Source organism: Amblyomma americanum, chromosome 6, assembly GCF_052857255.1.
Source record: "Amblyomma americanum isolate KBUSLIRL-KWMA chromosome 6, ASM5285725v1, whole genome shotgun sequence".
Taxonomy (NCBI): Eukaryota; Metazoa; Arthropoda; class Arachnida; order Ixodida; family Ixodidae; genus Amblyomma; species Amblyomma americanum.
Window position 1 is genome coordinate 45,162,331 of NC_135502.1, and position 21,704 is coordinate 45,184,034.

The 21,704-nt window shown below is 49.2% G+C and overlaps 1 protein-coding gene across 1 annotated transcript in view; it reads left to right on the plus strand.

Annotated features, from left to right (window-relative positions):
• Window positions 1-21,704, plus strand: part of timeout (circadian regulator timeout) — a gene marked incomplete in the record, with an annotated part of 289,956 nt that overhangs the window by 207,141 nt on the left and 61,111 nt on the right. The window contains 2 exon segments of the mRNA XM_077669310.1: window positions 1,758-1,980; window positions 3,855-3,997. Coding sequence (XP_077525436.1) covers window positions 1,758-1,980; window positions 3,855-3,997 — 366 coding nt within the window.

Genomic DNA, 21,704 nt, shown 5'->3' on the forward strand with positions numbered 1-21,704 from the left:
CTTCTCTGCCAGTAGGGCGGTTGTTCAACCTGCGGCATTGATCTAGCCGTTTTTAGGTTTATTTCATCGTCCTGCTTTCCATTTACTACACCTCACTTGTGCTATAGCTGATCGAGCTTTAGAACGCTTTTCGTGAATCGCTTGCGGCAACTGCAGGAAACACCTTTGTATTTACCTTTTGTTCTGCAGTTGGCGAGTCAATGTGAACTTTCAACCGTCGTTTTTGTTGTTTATCATTTCTCGATTCCATACCTGAATGCTGAGGAGCATTCGAAGAAGTCCTGTAGGCCTTTTCACCGCACGGCCCACTTTGGTATTGTATTTTCTTGTTATGTTCTCTGCGACTTCTACGTCGCGAGTTACCATCGTGGAGTATGTGGCATTAAAATTAAAAGAAAGAAAAAATATGGAAGCAGGATATTTTCAAAAGTGGCAGGCGACGTGAAACCCGATATTCTTCTTGGAGGAATTGGTCGCAAGAAGCGCGTGTGCTCATCTTCAAGTGCTTGGTCTCGAACCGGCTTTTCAGAGTCTCAGTGCGTTGCCTTCAAAAGACCGCCTTTCAGCCGAGTTCGCACACACTTTTCTTTCTCTCTCTCTCTCTCTCCTTCCCACGCTTGTGCAATGCTTACAAACGGGAACTGCTTCAAGATCCTTGGTCCTGCCTCCACCTGCGATCGGTTGTCCAGCCGCTGATAGTGATGGCCCGCTATGAATCGTGCTGCTTAGAAAGGAATAATCATTCTTTGCCAGTGCCAGAGAGTCGCTGGGTTTCTTTCGGGGGCAGTGCGATTCAAAAGCGCTTCTGTCCCGCGAACAATAAACAAATATGCTTTTATCTGCGTGTGTGTCTTGCTTTCCCTTTCACGTTGCCTGTGACCAAGTGCAGAGTTGGAAGTTTCTGCCCAAATCTGAAGAGCCTTTGAATGTCCATTCCGGTTTCTCTTTTGCTTCTGCCTGAAGCACGGTTCACTCCTTACGCGTAATGCCCGTTCTTTTTGGCGCTCTGAATGGCTTGTGAGCGGCTTTTAGCCGTCAGTCGCGTATGTGTGCTGCGCTCCGTATTCGGCATGTACGGAAGATTATTGGTGACTGTGCGTTTTAATTCATGTTCGAATTTTGGAATCTGAACTAAGCGCCTTGTTTTTTTTTCTTCCCTTCTCTGATGTGCGCCTGTGTGTGACCTCTTCCGTCCCTCTCGGGTTATTTTTTTTCTTCTAATGTTGGAGCGCCGACAGCTAATTCGCTGCAGCCCATACTGGACCTTTCAAAATCCCTCAGCCAGTTGCGATTAGAAGTCCGACTGTTTAGGCTGCCATGCGTTTTGCGGGTTTGCAATTTCTGTCTCATTTTCTTTTCACGGCAGCGTCATCAGACTCCTCAGCACTGGTTCGACCTAGTTCTATTTCATTGCCATTTGTAATTCCTTTCAATTGTTTTATTGAATGCTGTGATTCAGTTGACTCCCATATAAACAAACTACTAGCGAGAGCGGGCTTGACGTTCCACCATTTGGAATCGTTCGTTTGGCGATGCTGTTCCAATTACACTTCTCTTTTTGTGAGGCTAGCCCAGTGAAGTACTTCCTATCTATGTACAAATGCGTTATGCCGTTCATGTTCATTATTTAACAGTGTTTATTTTTCTGCTTTTTTTTCTGACGGGACGGAGGTTGCGCTAGGAACGCGTTCGTCATATATGTTTGCCTCATGTCCATAGCGATCTTCGTGCCGAACGTGTCGCGTCGTTGCCTGCAGGTTCGCCAACCCGAAAGTGGTGATTGCCTACTGCAAACTGCTCTCCCACTACCGCTCCAACTCTACGGCTACGAATCAGCAAGTGTTGCGCATGCTGTATCGGCTCGCCTGGGACCTGAAGATGTACCCAATGTTGTTCCAAGTCAGCGTCTTCAAGACTCTCCAGCGAATCCTGCACGACTACCGCTCCTTGCCAGCGGATAGAATCGACGGAACTCTCAAGGTGAGGCTGCTTACGAGACCTAAGCACGTATTCGGCTTGCATCTCTATCGCTGGCTGTACGTACGGGGCGTCTCACTTTATTCAGTGTAAAATTATTCATAAAATGACTACAGAACTGCGGTTTTGGAGCGTAGGTGGACATAGGTAGACGGGTATCTTGTTAAAACATATTCGTTAATTACCTAACATTCTCTAACTCTTTATTTCTGCCTTCTGAAATGAAACGCTAGGCATGCTCGCGCATTTTGTGCTTCTAAGCTGTAAGTTTTTTGTGTGTTATAATCAGCTGATTATATATTTTTTTTTCGCCTGAAGCACGTGTCTGCTTTTTGGTTATTGTCAATTGCGTTTATATATAATATGGCGCATGTACGGGCACATCATGATTTAATATAAACATCCAGTGTAGGAACACGTTGCCGTGCACTTTTTAATCGCCTCGGATTATTGTCCTTAATCGTTAGACGGAACTACACGGTTTTACACTTAATTGCCATTTAGAATTGGTTTATAGTCATTCTTCGCGCGCTCCTAGATGTGTTTATGCCACTTTGACGTGCTCTGAGGTCCTCTGTTGTTTATGCCCGACTTGCACCACTGCATATAGTTTTGTGTTGTTGTTGTAAGCACTGTCTAAGTGGCCTAAAGATAGGCGTACGAAACCGGACCGACCTGTGATTGTATCCGACCCGTATCATTTGGTTTAACACCTAGATTTGACTCTAATATCTTAGGATTCGCAAAGCGTCTCGATTTACGAACCCTACCTGTTTGGGGTAAAAGGCCGAATGCCCCCCCCCCCCCCCCCCCCCCCCCCCCCCCCCCCCCGTGGCAGAATGGAAGATATGTATTAAAGCTAGCAAACTATTGCAGGTAAAGAAGTTTTCAAATCTTGTTGCACATTTGTTTGAAAAGCAGGCTACGTCATTGAGAGTGATTGCGCGCTCAAGACGAGGGGAGATAAAATCAGTTAGTTCGTGTTGTAGCTTCGGATTATGTTATGGGTTTGGTTGGCAGTTCCGGCAAATGTACCGTGTCATCCGGTCCTTTCCCTTCCCCTCCTGAAGCTTCACAGTGTTTGCATTTCTCACTGAAGAAATACCGATTTTTCTAACCAGTGGCCCTGTCATCAACCACCTGGCCACACGGGATATTTGCCAAACATGGCTTACTTGAACCGAAATTTTTGCGCGGACGTGTCTGTTGGAACTGATTAGCAAGGTCCCACGCCACGTCTTCTTATCCTTTCCGTGCCAGTGGTTTTCTCCGTTTGCTCATTCCTTTGCGATACGCCTCGGTTTCTAGTTGATTAGAATCGTCTGTGCGGCGCGCTAATGAAAATCAAATGCCAATGTTGGCACGGTTTCTTGTACGAGAGGCGAAAAGAGCTTGCTTTCGAGCGCATTGCCGAAAAATAAAAAGAATGTTAAAAAGCGCAGCATATGTAAAGTGCAATGGATCGGGTGCCTTTGGATATGGACGGACGTTACGCCGGGAACTTGCTTAAAAGGAGAAAAGTCGGTGCCATACTTAGCCTTGCGAAGGCATCTTCTGTTCTCCGGCAGCGATGGCAGTTAAGGGTACACCCCATAATTGGATTTTGAGGTGATAGAGTGAGTAACGAAGGATACGCGGAAGAATATCCCAACCCGCAAGAGCAAAGTGCCTAAATAGTCAGTTGAAACGGCAGCCGACAAAAAATAATAACGTCAAAAAAAAAAGAAGGCTAAACGCGACGCATCGCACACAAACCCCGTGTGAGAGCTTCAAAGTGACCCTCGAGCCTGCTCAGTCCACGCTTATTAGATGTAATTGGAGCTGGCAGTCTTCGCTGTCGCTGCTGGCAATCTCATTGCTTGCCCATCTCCATTTAGGAGCTGGCCCGCCTCGCGACGTTCGTGGTGCAGAAGTTTGTCGCCACCGCCCAAGAGAACAATCTTGCCTTCGCCGAGACACTGTTCTGGAAGAACACCAAGGAGGCTTACGAGCTTGTACATGGCTACGGCACTGGAGGAAAGTGAGTAGGCCACTTACTTATTTATTGGTAATTTTCGTAGCATTCTTTCAAAACGGATGCGCAAATCAGGGGAGAAACAAACCTTTATCTTGCCTGCTGAGCTCCTGCTAACTACGTGATGTAGGGAAATTAGAGTACGTCTCGTCTATTGTTGTGCTGGCGGAGCTTGCTGTTACTTTCTGTTCCATTCCGGTGCCTACGTGACGTGAGTTTGTCACCCAATATCAAGCTAAGCAATGTTTGATTTTTTTCTTAGTGATAGCTACATTACGGCAGCATTTCGAGCCTTCAGCGTGGCTGCGCTGCCACGCTGTCACGTGGTTGGTCGCGTGGTGCGGAGCAGCTGCCGGCGGCGCGGCGCCGTGGCTGATCACGTGGTTCGTCACGTGGTTGGTCTCGGGACCAAGTTTCACTCGGCCAGCTGTAGCTATCGCGTCACTCTAGGTTTAACCAGAGCTAAATCGCCGCCAATTTTGTAGCGGTAGCTACATTACGGTAGCATTTCGAGCCTTCAGCATGGCGGCGCCGTGGCGGTGGCAGCGCCGCCACGCTGTCACGTGCTTGGTCACGTGGTTCGGTGCAGCTGCCGGCGTCGCGGCGCCGTAGCTGATCACGTGGTTGGTCACGTGACCAAGTTCCACTCGGCCAGCTGTAGCTATCACGTCACTCTAGGTTTATTTTTTTACCGCAAAAGCATTACTTGCTGCATTGAGCGAGAACCCGTCTTCCTCTCTATCAATGTGTGTGAGAGAGAGAGTGAGAGGCAACACTGGATGGGGCCCATAAAATATGGCGTCCTCATGCAACCTGGCAGATGGTAGTAAAATTAATGATTAGCCGCGCGAGGTTGCTCGGAACAACCTGGATAGCACAAGTCCCACCGGTGGCAACACCTGCCATCGCAGCTAGGGCAGTGGCGCTCGGCTTAACCGCTGCACCACTGATGCAGGTATGGCATGAGGACTCCCAGGGATCTGTGAAAGTTGAGTAGAGAAAGACCAACTCTCCATATATGGGCATTAACCCATTAGCTATCGCGTCATACCCTTAAGGCGGAGCGCGGGCCGCAGTGCGGTGGCGACTGCCTTCACGAAGTTAGCGTGCAAATGAGAAGGGGTGCGGCGGCATCGCAGCGCCGGCTAGGTGGAACCATGCAGAGGTAGAATTGCCAGCTGTGTTATATCGGGTTACATCACGCCGCAGCGCGCGGCGACTGCGTTTACTAAGTGAGCGGGCGAGTTTACGCCTTCTCACACGTAAGGAGTCTTAAGTGTCTCTGTCGACTTTTTTTTTCATGTTCGCGGCAGGACGATCACAGTGTGCACGAACTCATTGATGTGCTTGGAGGCTCTGATAGGCTCTGCCAGGACTAGTATGGCATACCATGGTAATTGAAAAACTTTGGCGAAATGGGACTGGTACTGGAGTGGAGCTCTTAGTTTGCTGGCAAGCATTATACAGAAGGCGAGAAATGAATTTGACCCCACTCTAATACAATTATGTTCGTCTGATAATATTGGGTTCTTAACATCTGCTCGTGTGCCTGACTGATTCCAGGGACAGCTAGCGAGGCTATGAGGCAAAACGAAGAGCAAAAAAAAAATGGAACCGGAATGAAATCAATATATCACCCTTTCCTTCCCATAGCTATCAAAGCACCTTACAACCACGCACACATGCTCTTACGAGGCCTGCCTTTACAGGGACAGTCTTACGCAAATCTCTTCGCGCTTGAAATGCGTGTGCTAGTCTTGTGTGCTCAGCAATATTTCGTAATAAATACCGCCTGGTATTTACGTAGGCAATTCTAGTTCGAAGAAATCATCTCCTGTAGACTCGGTGGCTGACGTCAACTGTACTTTCATGATCCTGCAAGCGTTCCACTACAGCGTAGAACATTCTAATTCCTATTTTCGCGGTGTACTGTTGGCACCAGAAAACTCACACTACACTTAGCGGCTTGCTATAGTGGAAACACCTTCGTAACACACCTCGTAGGATAAATGTTTACAGTAAAACTCTTGAAACAATGTCCGAATGTGCTGGTGAAATGTTTTCACAGGGGAGCAAACAACATGGTCCCGCGCGCGCAGCTCCTTCTTAGGCTTGTTCGTGGTGCCACTGCAGCGTGACGTCGATTTCGTGCAAATCGCCAATTGAAGTATTCTAAATTTCGAATAATATGTGAATCGGTTGTTCGATTCGAGTCGTACCGCGCATTTTCCTTTCGAGGTATGGAACGGACATCCGAAATCCACGCACTTTCCTGCTCCCCTGATCTCGCCCTCAAGCATTGTAGCGTCTCTGAACAACGCTGGCTTGCTTTACGTGCACGATCTCGCGCGTTTCACATAACTCAACCTGCGGTTTCGCCGTGTGGGCGATCGCCAGCGCGCCGCAAGAGCACACACGTGGTAGTGCTAGGGCTTGCATGAAAGAAATTAATTGGCTACTATCGAGAGCCGCTGGAGCACGTCATTGCGTCCTGTCGCGGCGCAGCTGACCTTTGACAGTGAACAAGCCAACGAATAACGTGAGCACGCGCCAGTGCTCCTATACTCTTAAACATTAATACGGCTGTGTGGGAGTAAAAAGGGTGTAAACTGTCCTCTAGCGTACTCCCTTTTATAAAAGAGAGCGCGCTCGAGGACAGCTTACTGCCTTTTTACTGCTTTCTATTTGGAGTGTAGTTTTCGCTCCCTACGACGCGAGGCGTGAAAAGATGCAGGGCGTACAGAGGACAGCGGGGCAGGCGTAGTTGCAGCACGCGTGCACTCTAGCGGTGTATTTTTTTTAATTGGTTTTGGGGGAAAGGAAATGGCGCAGTATCTGTCTCATATATCTTTGGACACCTGAACCGTGCCATAAGGGAAGGGATAAAGGAGGGAGTGAAAGAAGAAAGGAAGAGAGAGGTGCCGTAGTGGAGGGCTCCGGAATAATTTCGACCACCTGGGGATCTTTAACGTGCGCTGACATCGCAAAGCACACGGGCGCCTTAGCGTTTTTCCTCCATAAAAACGCGTGTATTCGCGACTTCCGTTTTCACCCTGTACAGTTTTCGTCGTTTAGGTGAATCCTTTGGGCAACATGGGCTACGAAAAAGCGAAAGATGGAAAGAAAACTTTGGAGTCAGACCGCGCAGGTGCATCCCGCCCGCATAGCCCTGCTCACGTGCGCCCTCTCGCGGTACAGGCCTGTGCGCTGCTGTTTCGTGCCGTACATGTGGCGCCACCTTAGAGACGGCGCAAAGAAATGTTGGAGCGATCCTACGCGGCGGATTCCGCCTATACTGTGCTCCGATCGCATCACATCTTCCCGCAGGAACAAAGAGGAAGCGCCTAGTAAAAACGCGTTTATTTGCAGTTGCTTTTATGGTTGTCATAACAGCTCCAGGAACGGTGATGCCACTCTTGTGCCAAATGCACCACACTGCGCCAAACCAAATAAGCTGCGCAGTTATGATAAAAAATTGGGAAAATTGTGCCATACTGCTCTGAATAATAATAATAATAATAATAATAATAATAATAATAATAATAATAATAATAATAATAATAATAATAATAATAATAATAATAATAATATAATAATAATAATAATAATAATAATAATAATTGGTTTTTAGCGAAAGGAAATGGCGCAGTACCTGTCTCATATGTCATTGGACACCTGAACCGCTCCGTAAGGGAAGGGAGAAAGGAGGGAGTGAAAGAGGAAAGGAAGAGAGAGGTGCCGTGGTGGAGGGCTCCGGAATAAGTTCGACCACCTGGGAATATTTAACGTGAACTGACATCGCACAGCACTTGCGCGCTTTAGCGTTTTGCCTCCATAAAAACGCAGCCGCCGCGATATCTGTTGCTCAAACCAGCGTCGTTGCTTCGGTGGACGCGGTTTTGCGGTGGTCTGAATAATAATAATAATAATAATAATAATAATAATAATAATAATAATAATAATAATAATAATAATAATAATAATTGGTTTTTGGGGAAAGGAAATGGCGCAGTATCTGTCTCATATATCGGCGGACACCTGACCGCGTCGTAAGGGAAGTGATAAAGGAGGGAGTGAAAGAGGAAATGAAGAAAGAGGTGCCGTAGTGGAGGGCTCCGGAATAATTTCAACCTCCTGGGGTTCTTTAACGTGTACTGAGACCGCACAGCGCACGGGCGCCTTAGCGTTTTGCCTCCATAAAAACGCAGCCGCCGGGGTCGGGTTCGAACCCGGGAACTCTTGATCAGTAGCCGAGCGCCTTAACCACTGAGCCTTCGCGGCGAGTTCTCTGAATTGAAAATTGGATTTTGAGGAAAGGAAATGGCGCAGTATCGGTCTCACATCTCGGTGGACACCTGAACCGCGGCGTAAGGGAGTGGATAGATGGATGGGAAAACTGTATTTTCATCAGAACACTTGTGCGGGCGATTCCGTGCTAGATGGCCATCAACCATGGCTGACGGCGACCTGGGTGGCCCACTCCATGGCCCTGGTCTTGACGACCGGGTCTGAGCTGGCCAACACGGCCTCCCACTGCTCGAGCGAAGGATCACGCATAATATCCGCCGGTGGCGGCGCTGTGCTACAGCTCCATAATATGTGGTCATAGGTTGCCAGTTCCTGACAACATCTGCATTCCGGCTGAATTTCCGGGCAGATTTTGCTTAACACACGTGTTGGCTGAAGAACGATCTCGTCTGCAATTTTCGCCAGACGCATTCCTGCGCCTTCACCAATTGCTTGTCCGGGGGCGGGTAAATTCTCCGCGTAGCGGTTAGTAATGTCGTGAAAGGACACCAGCCCATCTCTCGTGGACCTCCCCGGAACGCCCGGCTCACCTGCTCGGCTGACGAAACCTCGAGCATTCATGGGAGCCGTCTCGTTCCCAGGGTTCCCAGTGTGTGCTGGTACCCAGACAGTTTCCACCTCCGTAGTCCTTCGCCCCGTGGCTCGATTTAACAATCGTACCGCTCTGACAGATTTTCTGCCCCTCGCTAAATTTCGGATGGCCGTTTTTGAGTCGCTGAAAATCGGGTCAGCTTTAGTATTAGCTATAGCTAGCGCTATCGCCGCCTCCTCTGCAGTTTCTGGGGAGCGGGTTTTTACTGATCCACAGGTGACCAATCATCCCCGCCCGTCCACCGCCGCAACTGCAAATGCGTCCTTGTTCTTAGTACAACGGGGCAGTCTACGTAGATGTCGCCGTAAGGGAAGGGATAACAGAGGGACTGAGGGAAGAAAGAAACAAACAGTTGCCGTAGTGGAGGTCTCCGGAATAATTTCGACCACCTCGGGATCTTTAACGCGCACTGACATCGCACAGCACACGGGCGCCTTTTTCGTTTCGCCTCCCTAGAAACGCGGCTGCCACGGTCGGGTTCGAACCCTGAAACTCCGGCTCAGTAGCCGAGCGCCCTAACCACTGAGCCACCGCGGCGGTTGCTCCTAATTGACTGCCTTCGAATTGGGAGTCGCCGTGCATCGGCTGCACAGGCAGACGAATTTTGTTGTCACCGCCGTTTCAAAATGTAAAGGTCCGTTGAAATTCGCGATACCGAAGATTATCGTCGCGTGGCATTCGTTCTTTGCGTCCTGTGGTTTGCAGTGATTGGACTAGTTAAAACTAGCGCCGCTACGCGGCCTTCCGCTGTGTACTTTTTATGCTGCATGCACGAGCCACCTATGGTCCGGTAAAGTTTTTTTCCCGTATTTTCGAGTCGTTGCCCGTTTCTCTCCCGGTCAGTGAATAACACTTTGACAACACATATTAGTAGAGTTATAGCCTAGCGCGATCAGCGAGCCGCTACCGTTATCGACTTCCGCGCCGTGCCAGCGGGCATGCGCTGATTGCTCCAAACGCAGCTCCGTGCACGTGGCGCCATCTGGCGCCCTCATGGCGATCTGCGCATGCGTAGCTGCACCCGGCGTAAGCGGCTGACGGTTGCGGATCGCAGATCGCGCTATGCAATAACTCTCCAGTGTCTCCGATCCGCATCCTTCCCGAGAGAATTCGCGCCTTTTGGGCGTAGCCTTGGTCTACTGTGACTGAATATTTGCATAGATGGCGACTTCGGGAGTGGACTGTGATGCTGTGTGGAGTGATTGTGTGCATAGATGGTGACTGCGGGATAGGAATATGTGCTATTATAAGAGACTGTGCGCATAGCGGGGTAGATCCTACAGGTTCTAGGACATTATTAACATAGAAGTTACGCTACGGTGGAGCAGTTGCCGGCAGAATAAGCAAGGCTAATCCCACCGGTAGCATTCAACACCTCAATTCAACTCAACTCGCAGTAAGCTCGAAGTGGCTTCTAGACAGGGCAAGGCGGAGAATTTTTTTCCTGATTTATGTCGCTTGCGTAAGTGAGCATGTTTTTCACGTCGCGCTCGGGAAATTTGCGACGTGATGTGCCGTTCGTGGTAAAGATCGGGGCGGTGTGGGGCGTTCCCGCACGTGGGCTTCTGGTGGCTGTGTCTTCGTCGCAACCGAGCACCGCGTCTGGGGACGTCCGTTCTATCCGTGACTCTGTGCCGTAGCCGTAATGCGCATTTTAACTATCGCGTCGACGTCATTTGTACTAGGCATTTCATGCATGAAATCCATGCATTTCATTGCATGTCATGCTACCGCCATGATACCTGCTTTAATATCAGCTGCGGGTCCTTGGACCCAAGGTATTAAACTTAGTTTTGGAATATGGCGGAGTGCTCGGCTTGAAGCAATCTGGCACGGGTCGGCCCGGTATTGCACTGCCTCCGGGATCGGTCCGGGGCACATTAGCGCGCGCCTTTTCTTTCTGTCTTTGCTCTCCTATCCTTTAACTCTCCTACTTTCAGCATGCGGCATCGAGCGTGGCTCGGCTTGAGCCAGTAGGCAAGCCCGTGCACTTTCTTTTTCCTTTCTTCCTATCAGCAACAGCAGCATCAGTAGTTGTACTAGGCCAGTGATCATTATAAATGGGCGCAACTGGAGTCGTTCACTTGTTTAGAATGCTGCCCCGTTCGTTTAAAAAAAAGACGAAGTGCTTTGCCTCGTCCAGGCATATCGCTGGCGTTGTGCACAATGCAGGAAGAATAGACGATACGCGAAACTGCTTGTGATCTGGCAACACCGCGCCCGCAGCTTCCGGTTGCCATCTTGGCTCGGTGGAGATCGCCGAGCTGGTACGTGGTGTGCTATGCGTGCTTCCTTGATACCGGTGAAGCTGTCATGAATCTTTCGAGTGGAATTTCAAAAGCCAAGTTTCAGCTGCTGCGCTGTTGCACTGCTCATCTTTTATAAAATGTAGGTAATTTTCGTCAGCGCCAGCATGGTCCTGCCGCGTCCTCAGCCTCGCTTGGTGCTTGGCGCTGATGATGACACAGGGAAGTGTGTTGGAAAACCGAGCTAATAATAATAATAATAATAATTGGTTTTGGGGGGAAGGAAATGGCGCAGTATCTGTCTCATATATCGTTGGGCACCTGAACCGCGCCGTAAGGAAAGGGTAAAGGAGGGAGTGAAAGAAGAAAGGAAGAGAGAGGTGCCGTAGTGGAGGGCTCCGGAATAATTTCGACCACCTGGGGATCTTTAACGTGCACTGACATCGCACAGCACACGGGCGCCTTAGCGTTTTTCCTCCATAAAAACGCAGCCGCCGCGGTCGGGTTCGAACCCGGGAACTCCGGATCAGTAGTCGAGCGCCCTAACCACTGAGCCACCGCGGCGGGGCACCGAGCTATGTGCCGTTTTTGTTTTAATGCATGCATTTAAGCACCTGTTAAAAAGCGTCGATCATTATTATTGCTGTTTTATTTTCAACTTGACGGAAATTCATCTGGTAGGGTAGCGAGCGGTTTTTTGTGCTGAGTGTATATGTGTGGAGCAACTTATATGGCAGTGCAAACTGTCCTGCGCGACGACGTTAGCTGCTGCGTGCATTGCAGTATAATCAGCCAGCTGCGTGATGCCATTCCTTTTAACTGGGATGTGCGATGCACATCCGCGGTTTTCAGCGTTACCGTTACAGAGCCCGGTGTCATTGCCAGTGTTGATTTAGTGGCACGTTGAAATTGTGTCTTACGTAGGACGCTGTTGGAGCTAATATTGCACCGTTAGCATTATATATTAACAAGAGGAAAGTAGGCACATATAGTTTTAAATATTTGAAGCAGACTCATTTTTTTAATTTCCTACTTTCGATAACAGATAGATTTGCATTTTTATTTTGCAGCAAGGTGTGGCGAGATAATTCAGGGAAAAAAAGTTGTATAAACAGCTTCAGAGATCCTAAATTCCTCTTTGCACAACAGCACTAACGGTAGCGCGGATCCTTCCCTGCTGCCATGGACTTGACACGGTGATCAAGCTGTGTGCGCAGGTGTGAAATTCACTTGCCTTGCTTGCTTCCGACGCCTAATCCGACGGTACCAAACGCGGTGGTTGTGAGCTGCGCGGCCACCGCGAGGTACTACGCCAGGGTAATTAGCTGCATGTTTGCGTGCTCTCGCCTTCCGGCTACGGGCAGCGTCCGTGGGCTGTTTCGAAGCGTTTCTCGGCGTCTCACGACCGCGTGGCCCACCTGATGACTGCGAAGGTAGCACGAGGAACACGTCACGCGATCGCGGGCCGACCGAAGCCACGCAGTAGCGGTTGCACGTACCAGTAACAGCTCTCGCTGTAAAAGCTTCACATTCTCGGGGCCACACTGCCCTCAAAGCGTGCCCAGGTCGTTCCCGCTGTGGCTATATTAGTGCGAAAAAACTACTCAATGCGGTCCCAGCCAAGTATCTTGCACGAAGCCTCGGAGTAGCTCAGGTAAGCTTGGTGCAGTTCGGAGGAACGCAGCGGAAGCTGCAGCCAATGGGAGGGTGACCTCGGCCACACCTATAGCATACTAGCAGCCTGTGCAGAAATAAAATAGATATTGCTGTGAGTGGGTTTGGAATCCGCGGCGACGCGCACAGATCAGCTTCGCTGGCCAGTGCACGAGAGCACCATGCTATCGCCGTTCCCTGGAGGGAAGTGAGGTTACTAGAGTGGAAATGACGTCACTTCCGGCAGAGGCATCAACAACTACTAATGCTATCGCGTTGCCCTTCACACAATGGAATCGCTTGTCCCAGTTCATTTTTTTCTCTCTTCTGCAGTACTTTTTCGTTTGTTTTTTTTCTTGTCCTTCTGCGTTTCCGTCTTTTGGTAACTGCTTGAGAAAAAGAGGAACGCGACCGGTTGAGGGCGGGGCCAGGAGATTGGGTACAGGGAATTTCGCTCCCGAGGCCCGCCGGAAGACCGGTTCGCTCTGCCTCGATCCAGTTCGCCGCGATGGTACTCCCTTGCCGTGCTTCCTCGCATAACGAAGGCATTCGCGTTTTATATTGCATCCCCGGCATTTGTCATTCAATCTTTGGAAAATTGAAAGTGACAGCAGCGTAAAATTCAACCCGTATAATAAACGCAGCTCTCTTACTAGTCCCATTCTGGTTCTTTTTTTTTTTTTTTTGCGCGAACATGCGTGTTCGTTATTGGAGCAAATGCGGTAGTCACTGCGGGGAAGAAAGCCACACTGCGCGTTTCGGAGCCCTTCTCGTAATAATAATGATAATAATTGGTTTTTGGGCAAAGGAAATGGCGCAGTATCTGTCTCATATATCGTTGGACACCTGAACCGCGCCGTAAGGAAAGGGATAAAGGAGGGAGCGAAAGAAGAAAGGAAGAAAGAGGTGCCGCAGTGGAGGGCTCCGGAATAATTTCGACCACCTGGGGATCTTGAACGTGCACTGACATCGCACAGCACACGGGCGCCTTAGCGTTTTGCCTCCATATAAACGCAGCTGCCGCGGTCGGGTTCGAACCCGAGAACTCCGGATTAGTAGCCGAGCGCCCTAGCCACTGAGACACCGCGGCGGGTCCTTGTCGTAGTGAACGGTTAACTGTTAACGGTCAACGGTTAACTCACGGAGAGTGCGGTTTCATAAGGAGCGAGTGAGATAATGGAGAAGTGATGACACAGGGTGCCAAAACTGCGTCGCTCAGGCGCACCGTTCGTCAAACCGGTCGTTACATTTTGCCGTGTGAGGCTGAGCACCGCGCATAACAGAGGAGCCGCGGACCTTCTCGTAGTTAACGGTTAACTGTCCGCAGCGCCTCTGTTATGCACGGTGCTCAGCCTCACATGGCAAAATGTAACGACCGGTTTGACGCACGGTGCGCCTGTGCGACGCAGTTTTGGCACCCCGTGTCGTCACTTCTCCATTATCTCACTCGCTCCTTATGAAACCGCACTCTCCGTCATTCCGCCCCCTGTCTTTTCATACTATCGCTGCCCTCTTTCTTTACCCCTTCCTGTCCCTTTTGTTTGCGCTAGCCGCGTTTCAAGTATTCCAAGCTTCGATAGCAGATGCCGCGGCTAACACATCATTTATTTCCGTTTTATTTTGTCTTAGAATAAATCCCTAAGGATAATAGTCGACAAAGCAGAGCAGGTTTCTCGGGGTCATACTGCCGTCATAAAGTGACCAGGTTGATCTCACTGAGACCGTTTTTTAATTGTTTAGGTCTTCAAAAATCGGTGCCATAAGGTACTTAATTGGTGAGAATGGACTTTCAAATACTCTTGCTGGCCCTTGAGTCATGCAACGCTTCGCATCAGTTGCAGCGCTGTATACTGTCCCTCAGCGCATAGACATGGTTGGTGTTTGTAAACAGCGGCCGGACGAATCATTCGCAGCCTATCGGCGGTGGCCGAGTGGTTTGAAGCGTTCGTAAAGCAAGTTACTGATAATTGTTCTCGTTGACTTGAATGGCATATTGCTGCGTACCCGCTGCTACTGGAGAGGACACCTTTGCTTTTCCTGCTCCGTCGCGCAGGAACTTAAGAGTGGCCTTAGCTATCCCGTTTACTTCTTTACCTAGGGGAGCGAGCGCTAGAGCCTTTCCTTCCTCATCTTTTCTGTCTTTCTGTTCTTTGTTGACAGGCGAGGCAAAACTGCTACTGAACATGGTGGTCGACGAAAAAAACTTGCACCGGATGGGCACTTCTTTGCAAAACGTTCGCGCAGCTAGAGGAACTATTGGAGGAGTACCTTTGCCAGGAAATGGAAACTTTGAGTACCCTCCCTCAGGTGCGAAAAAACAAAGGGGCGAGCTCTACGAACATCCCGGAGCAGACTCCAGAGGAAGTGCACTTGCGGTCGAATTCTGATGGAGGCGAAATTCTAGAGGCCCGTGTACTGTGCGATGTCGGTGCGCGTTAAATAACCCCAGGTGGTCGAAATTTCCGGAGACATTCACTACGAGGTCCCTCATGGCTTGAGTCGCTTTGCGACCTTAAACCCCCGCAAACCCGAAATTATTCCGGAGCCGTCCACTACGGCATCTCTTCTTCCTTTCTTCTTTCACTCCCTCCTTTATCCCTTCCCTTACGGCGTGGTTCAGGTGTCCAACGATATATGGGACAGATACTGCGCCATTTCCTTTCCCCCAAAACCAATTATTATTATTTTTTTCCTGACTGCGATGATTTGTTTTCCTTCTGATTCCGTTCTCACGTTTTCTCAAGTTTTGATTAATTCTGGATACAATTGAATATCGCGTGCACTCGCTTCGTGTGATTCCCGTCGAAGGTTTTTATTATTAGAAAGTGACTCTTCGTCCGCGGTATTTGGTAACCACCGCCGCGACTCTCTCAGTCTCACCCCGGAGCTACTACTTCGGCGGCGGTGTGTAGCTTATTTATGGGCGCTTTTCAACCCCCCTCTCCCGTACAAATTTCTTTTCCCGTGGATGTGTGCGTGTCTGCACCTGGCGCATTCCGAAACCGAGTGCCCGCCCGAGGGCTAGTGCCGCTGCTCCAGCCTCTTCAGTATGACATTGCGGCGTCGGCAGCAGCCAGCGGTGGCCGAGGCGACGTTCCCATCTTCGGAGCCAGGCTCGCCCGGGCGCTGCTTTTGTCGTTCGAGTGAGACGCGCGCTCCTTCGACTTGGAGAGCGGTTCGGCGGCGGGCTCCTTCGCTGAAAATCGGCGTTTCTCCGCCCTAATGCATTTCCCCCCATCCGCTTTTCTGCCTTCCAGGGGAGTCTCTTCCTCCTATAGCTTTTCCCGTCCCGCGTTCCCGAACTTCCCGCGCCGCCTTATTTTTCCCCCGGGCGATGCTTACGCAGCCGCCTTTGTCCCGGCGCATCCTGCTTTCCTTCCCTTGTTCACTCCGCACTTTCCTTATTGGCGTTATCTCTTCATTTCTTTTTCCAATTTCCATATAAATTGAAGAGTGATATTAAATAAGTCGTCCCTGTAGTACCACTACTCTTTTTTTTTGTTCATTTTATTTCGTGGGCATCGTCGTCGACTCTTGGCCGTATAGGAAATGTCCCGTTCTCTTTTTTCATTGTTGAAAGCCGGGAATCGATTTACTTTCCGCGCCGAGTTTATTAATTTACTTTCTCGTTTCTCAATGCATTTTCTTTAGTTTTTAATTGTTATTCTTCTGCGGAGGGATCCTCGGAAGAAGCTGAGCCGTCATTGACTGCGAGTGGTGGGGTGCCAAAAAAAGAAAGAGGAATCCACTTACGAGGCGAAGGATGCGGATCCCACGCCGCAGTGGGCGCGATGAGGCGCTGCAGTCGCGAAAGTCGGAGCGCGGGCCCGCCAACATTTTCGACTGATGAAAATGAAGGTGCCAACGAAAACGAAGAATGAGTTGGAGGAAGAGATGTAATGAGTGTGAACGCGGAGAAAATGGCTTTGGGGAGACGGCGGGGGAAATAGGGAGCGGAGACGTAAACTTTCGGGATCCGTGGGGGGGTGGAGGAGGAAGAAAAGAGAAAAAGGGAGTAGATGGCCGTAGAATGCGTTGGCGCTTGGGGTGCCGAGCAGGAGGCCAGGAGGAGACGAATGCCTACGCAGTCGATATATGGCCTGCGTGAGCTGGTTAACGTTGCGAATCTGTGGGAAGCATCAATAACGAAAGGTGAGGCGGGGAACCGACCCGTTTTTATTTGCCTTTTTTTGTTGATATTCTCCGTTCGTTTTCTCTCTAACCTTTTTTTTCTTTTCATCGCGCGCTGTTTTTTTTCTCTCACTCTGACTGAGCGTTAGGGCAATTGAAGACTAAAAAGAAAAAATAGCATTCGCACTGCCTGTAATCAAGGAATGAGCCTCGGAAACTAATAGACTAAAGAAGAAAAGAAAGCAAGGAAAGGCAACTGGGTTGGGAAAAGCGTCGCTTCGAACTCGGCGTTAGTCCCTGAGCTCCGCACTTTCGTTTCAGAGATGGATATCCTCCGTATATTACCGCCTTTCTAGCCTTTATGCCGACCATTTCTCTGTCCACCTCTTCCGCTCTTCTCTCTCGCTCTTAAATGCACCGAAGTCGGGAATAAGGGGGAGGGGGGGAGGGGGGGAGGTCGTGCGCAATATAGGAGGACACTATTTTGTTTGGAAACACGCGCACGTGTTCCGACATGGGAAGTAAAGAAAGTGCACAGAAAACGTTGTCCGAAACGGGGAAGACGGGAAGAAGAGAAATAAGAGAAAAAAAAGAAAGGGGAAAGAAGGGGAGCAGGCGTTCTGGCGCGTGCTCCAGGCGCTTGATATGCATCGAAGCCATCTCCAAGAGAGTCGAGATTGGACTGGGCCCTGAGACGCCCCGAGGCTTCACCGTTTATCTTGCTCGCCGGAGTTGGGCTTGTGCAGCACTGTGTATGCGTGCTGGTAGTCGGAGCCAGCGAACAGCATTTGCATAAACGACCGGCGGCGTAGAGAGGTTTATTCTGCGGAGGAGAGCTTGCGGGAGGATTGGCCCACACACACTTTCGGTCAGCGCCAGCGGCTGGGGTCTCCGGCCTGTGCAGTTCTCTCGGCTGCGCTGGTGGTGTGCGATGCTCTGGGGAGACCAGTACTGACGCGGGGCGAAATTGGAAGTCAGGCGTGGACCGAATGCTCCTGCGTGGTTTACTAACATGGCCGCGATCGTCGGAACATGGCGTGAACTCGTGCTATCACCGCTTGCTGATGCAGCGCTGGGTAGGCTTTTACGCAATGCCACCGTCGGGGAGCGGGCATTGAACTGGAGGTCGTCGTTCGTGTGATGCACTAAGGAGCGATTTTCGGTTTAGACGTGCTAGCGTACCTGTTTGGTTTAGTGGGAGAACAGGATAATGGTAATGATGAATTGTCATGGCTGAAGTGCAGCTTTCGCCGAAGAGTGCCGTGGCGAAAGTTATTTTCGACTGCACAAAGTGGGGTCAAAGACCCCATTTTTCAAGAATTTCACCCAAGATAAGGCAAACACCGGGCCAGGGGAAAATTTGTGCCCATTGTTTTTACAGTTGGGTACTCGGCGGCACTGGGGCCGAACCCCGCACCTCCCGCATGAGAGACGGATACTCACACCACTAGGCCACCGGTGCAGCTGAAGTTTAATTACTCTTCTGTGAGCGGGGACAGCGAAAGAAGAAAAGTGGTAGGGGTTTAACGTAGTTAAAGCGAGTAGCCGTGCGAGAGCAGGTGCTCATTCTTCAATTGGAGGAGACACTTAAGCTCCGCCTTAAAGGAATGACGTTATAGCTTTAGTGGGTTAATGCCCGCATATGCAGAATTGATCATTCATTCTCTGCGTGACATGCATAGATCGCGGTGGCCCCGGTGGGGCTTGTGAGACCCACGCTGCTCTTCTCGAACAACCGCTGGCGACCAAGCATTAATTGAAGTGCCGCCTGGTACGGTGGTCAGCTTGCTTACAATCCGGTGGGCAGGTTGTGGCGACGCCACAAGGTCACGTGACCTAGGTTACCGGAGGGTCGGGAAGGTACTGCGGAAAGAACGTAGTAAAGCGCAAAAGTGCAGGAACAGAGGAATGCGGGAGCGGATTGTAACAAAACAGAATACCAAAATGTATGAGTTCATGAGTATTACAATGATGAGATACTTTAAACATTTAAAACGCAAGAATGTGATTGTCAGATTGAAAAACAAACTCTATACATTTAAGGTATCACATAAACATATGACCACGCTCTTATGAGCAGAGATACTGAGTAAAGGAAAAATTCTCAGACCAGCATCACTAATATTATTGAGAAGGGAGGGAAAACTATGCCTCATCATCTGTAAACCGTAGTTTGTTCGGGGCGCACTGACGTAAAACTGCTTTGTACGACGTAACGTGTAGAAACAACCATGGCTTACATATGTAATGCCATCTGGACCTGGTGCAGACGAACGCTTACACTCTGCAAGCGTTCGTCTGCACCAGGTCCAGACGTGTAGGGTAGCATACCGGGCGCAGCCTAGTTAACCTCCCTGCCTTTCTTTCTTTCTTTCTTTCTTTCTTTCTTTCTTTCTTTCTTTCTTTCTTTCTTTCTTTCTTTCTTTCTTTCTTTCTTTCTTTCTTTCTTTCTTTCTTTCTTTCTTTCTTTCTTTCTTTCTTTCTTTCTTTCTTTCTTTCTTTCTTTCTTTCTCTCTCTCTCTCTCATGGCTTACATGTCCTGTCATGTTGAAGGGAATTTTGAAGCTGTTTCTTAATTCATATTTGTAACGAAGCACAAGTCGTAAGTTAATAGATAGAACACCTTCGGCGTGTTAGCAACGTTAAAGAGTTCAGAGGTAGGATGATCCCAAGGCAGAGTATAAATGATTCTCATGACTTTCTTTTTACTAGAGGTGAGGCCTTTGAAGGTTTGTTTCTGCATTATTTCTCCACACGGGTTGACAGTAATATAATTGGTACATGAATAGGGATTTAAACAAAAGCTTTGCGCCACTTGGAAGAAGACGACTGTGGCACAAGAGGAGACTTACTGCTCGGACAACCTTTAAACCTATAAAGACGTGGTTGTCCCAAACAAGTTTCAATGCGAAAGCACTACTTCACGAAGTAGCCTAACCGGCTCATCGAGTTTGTGTGAAGCTTGACCTTGCAGGTGACCTTGACAAAACCTAGCATAGCAACAGCCCATGCAGAAATAAAGTAAATATTGCTGCGACTGGGTTTCCAACCCGCGGCGGCGCGAACAGATCAGCTTCGCTGGCCACTGCAAGAGAGCACTGTGCTATCGCTGCAGCCGGTCGAGCCTCGTGTTAAAGTGCAACACACTTCTTCTTCACCCAGATATATGGCACATACCCACGCATGGGGATTGGACAAGGTGTAGTTGAATAAACAAAGAAGTTTCCATGGAAGATGATGACAAAATTGTAGCACCAATCGTGAATTTTGAAAAATCAATGAATAAAAACAAGTGAACAATATTGACAGTTAAATAACAGACAGCATTTTGGTGAAAAGAGAAGAGCTCGTAGAACTTTAAAAGAATTAGCACATCAACCTACCAGTTGCGATTATGTAATCGTGGAGAAACCCACAAATAGAACGCAATGCAAATCCCTTGGCGTTCGCACCAATCGATAATAATACTGGCAAAGATAAAGGGAGCCCTAACCTGGAGAGAGGGACCTCCAGGTAAATCTTTCTCTGAAGTGCGAACCTTGGGCAGTAGAGGAGAAAATGGTCTAAAGATTCAACTTTCCCACATGCGTCACATAGGTTCGTCGGTGTCAACCCACACCTGCATAGATATAAATTCAAACTTGGAATCCTGCACCGCAACCGCGTCATTGTTACCTCACACAGCCTGGGTGTACACGAACGGACGTTCCAATTATATGCTAAGTGCTGATAGTCAGTGGTATTTAGTAAGGGATCTCGTAACCTGGCTGATATATGTAGGAACCGCTGAAACCTGGAAATCGCCAGCAGGCTGAAATTCGGGACGGGTCTCGTCTTATGCATGGCACATCGTCGTCTTTATCAACTTCCATCTGCGGCGCGAACAGGTCAGATCAGCTTAACCTCGATCAGAGCTTAACCTTAGTCTAATATCATCGCAGACGTGCCGACGTCCCAGGAAAGCGAAACCATGAGCCAGCCAGGCTAAGCGCATGCTTTCGCACATCTGCTTGGTCTAACTACGTCAAAACCTTACCACATTTTTCTGTAGGCCAAACACGAGGTTTTTGAAAGCTGGCACAACTTAAATTTGATGAGCAGCTTGAGTAATGATGGGATCAATACTCAAAATTGTACCCTTAGGACGGAAAAACATGGCTTTGGTTTAAAGAAAGTGTTCAATATTGCATTGCGATTTGCCCAATATACAAGGCTCGACAGTGTTCGGTTTGCTTTTTCGATAAGTTCTGCGGCGTCGTTTGTAGTAAAAAAATAAACTGTTGTCATCTCGGACGAAAAATGCATTCTTGTTTACATTTACGACATCACCGGGTACCAGCGTTACTGCCCCTGTAAGTACTCAACGATAAGGTGTTGCGGGCATGTGGTAGCGCATGCACTTCTGTGAGTATTTGTTCAAAGTGAGCTCTGCTATGACCCGTCTGTAACCGCATGATCTCTACGCCTAATAGGTGGGCACCGATTTTAGCCGAAGAGTCCAGACCGCGCAGCCACGTAACAGACACGTATACTCACGAAATGCTCCACAAATGTTGTAGACAGCGCTGAGCGTAAAAGCGGAGCTGGTGCATGCTCTTGGCTTTTGCGGGGACGCGAAATTTGTGACGGTCTTCGAGACAACCGGCATGGCCTCCCATGTGAGCGCACTATTACACCAACTGAGCACCGTGTCGAGTTTCAGTAAAAAGTTGTGTTACCACGCGTCCCCTATTTTCGCTTACGTTTCCTTATTTCTTATTTTCTGGCGCACATCCTGACTAGC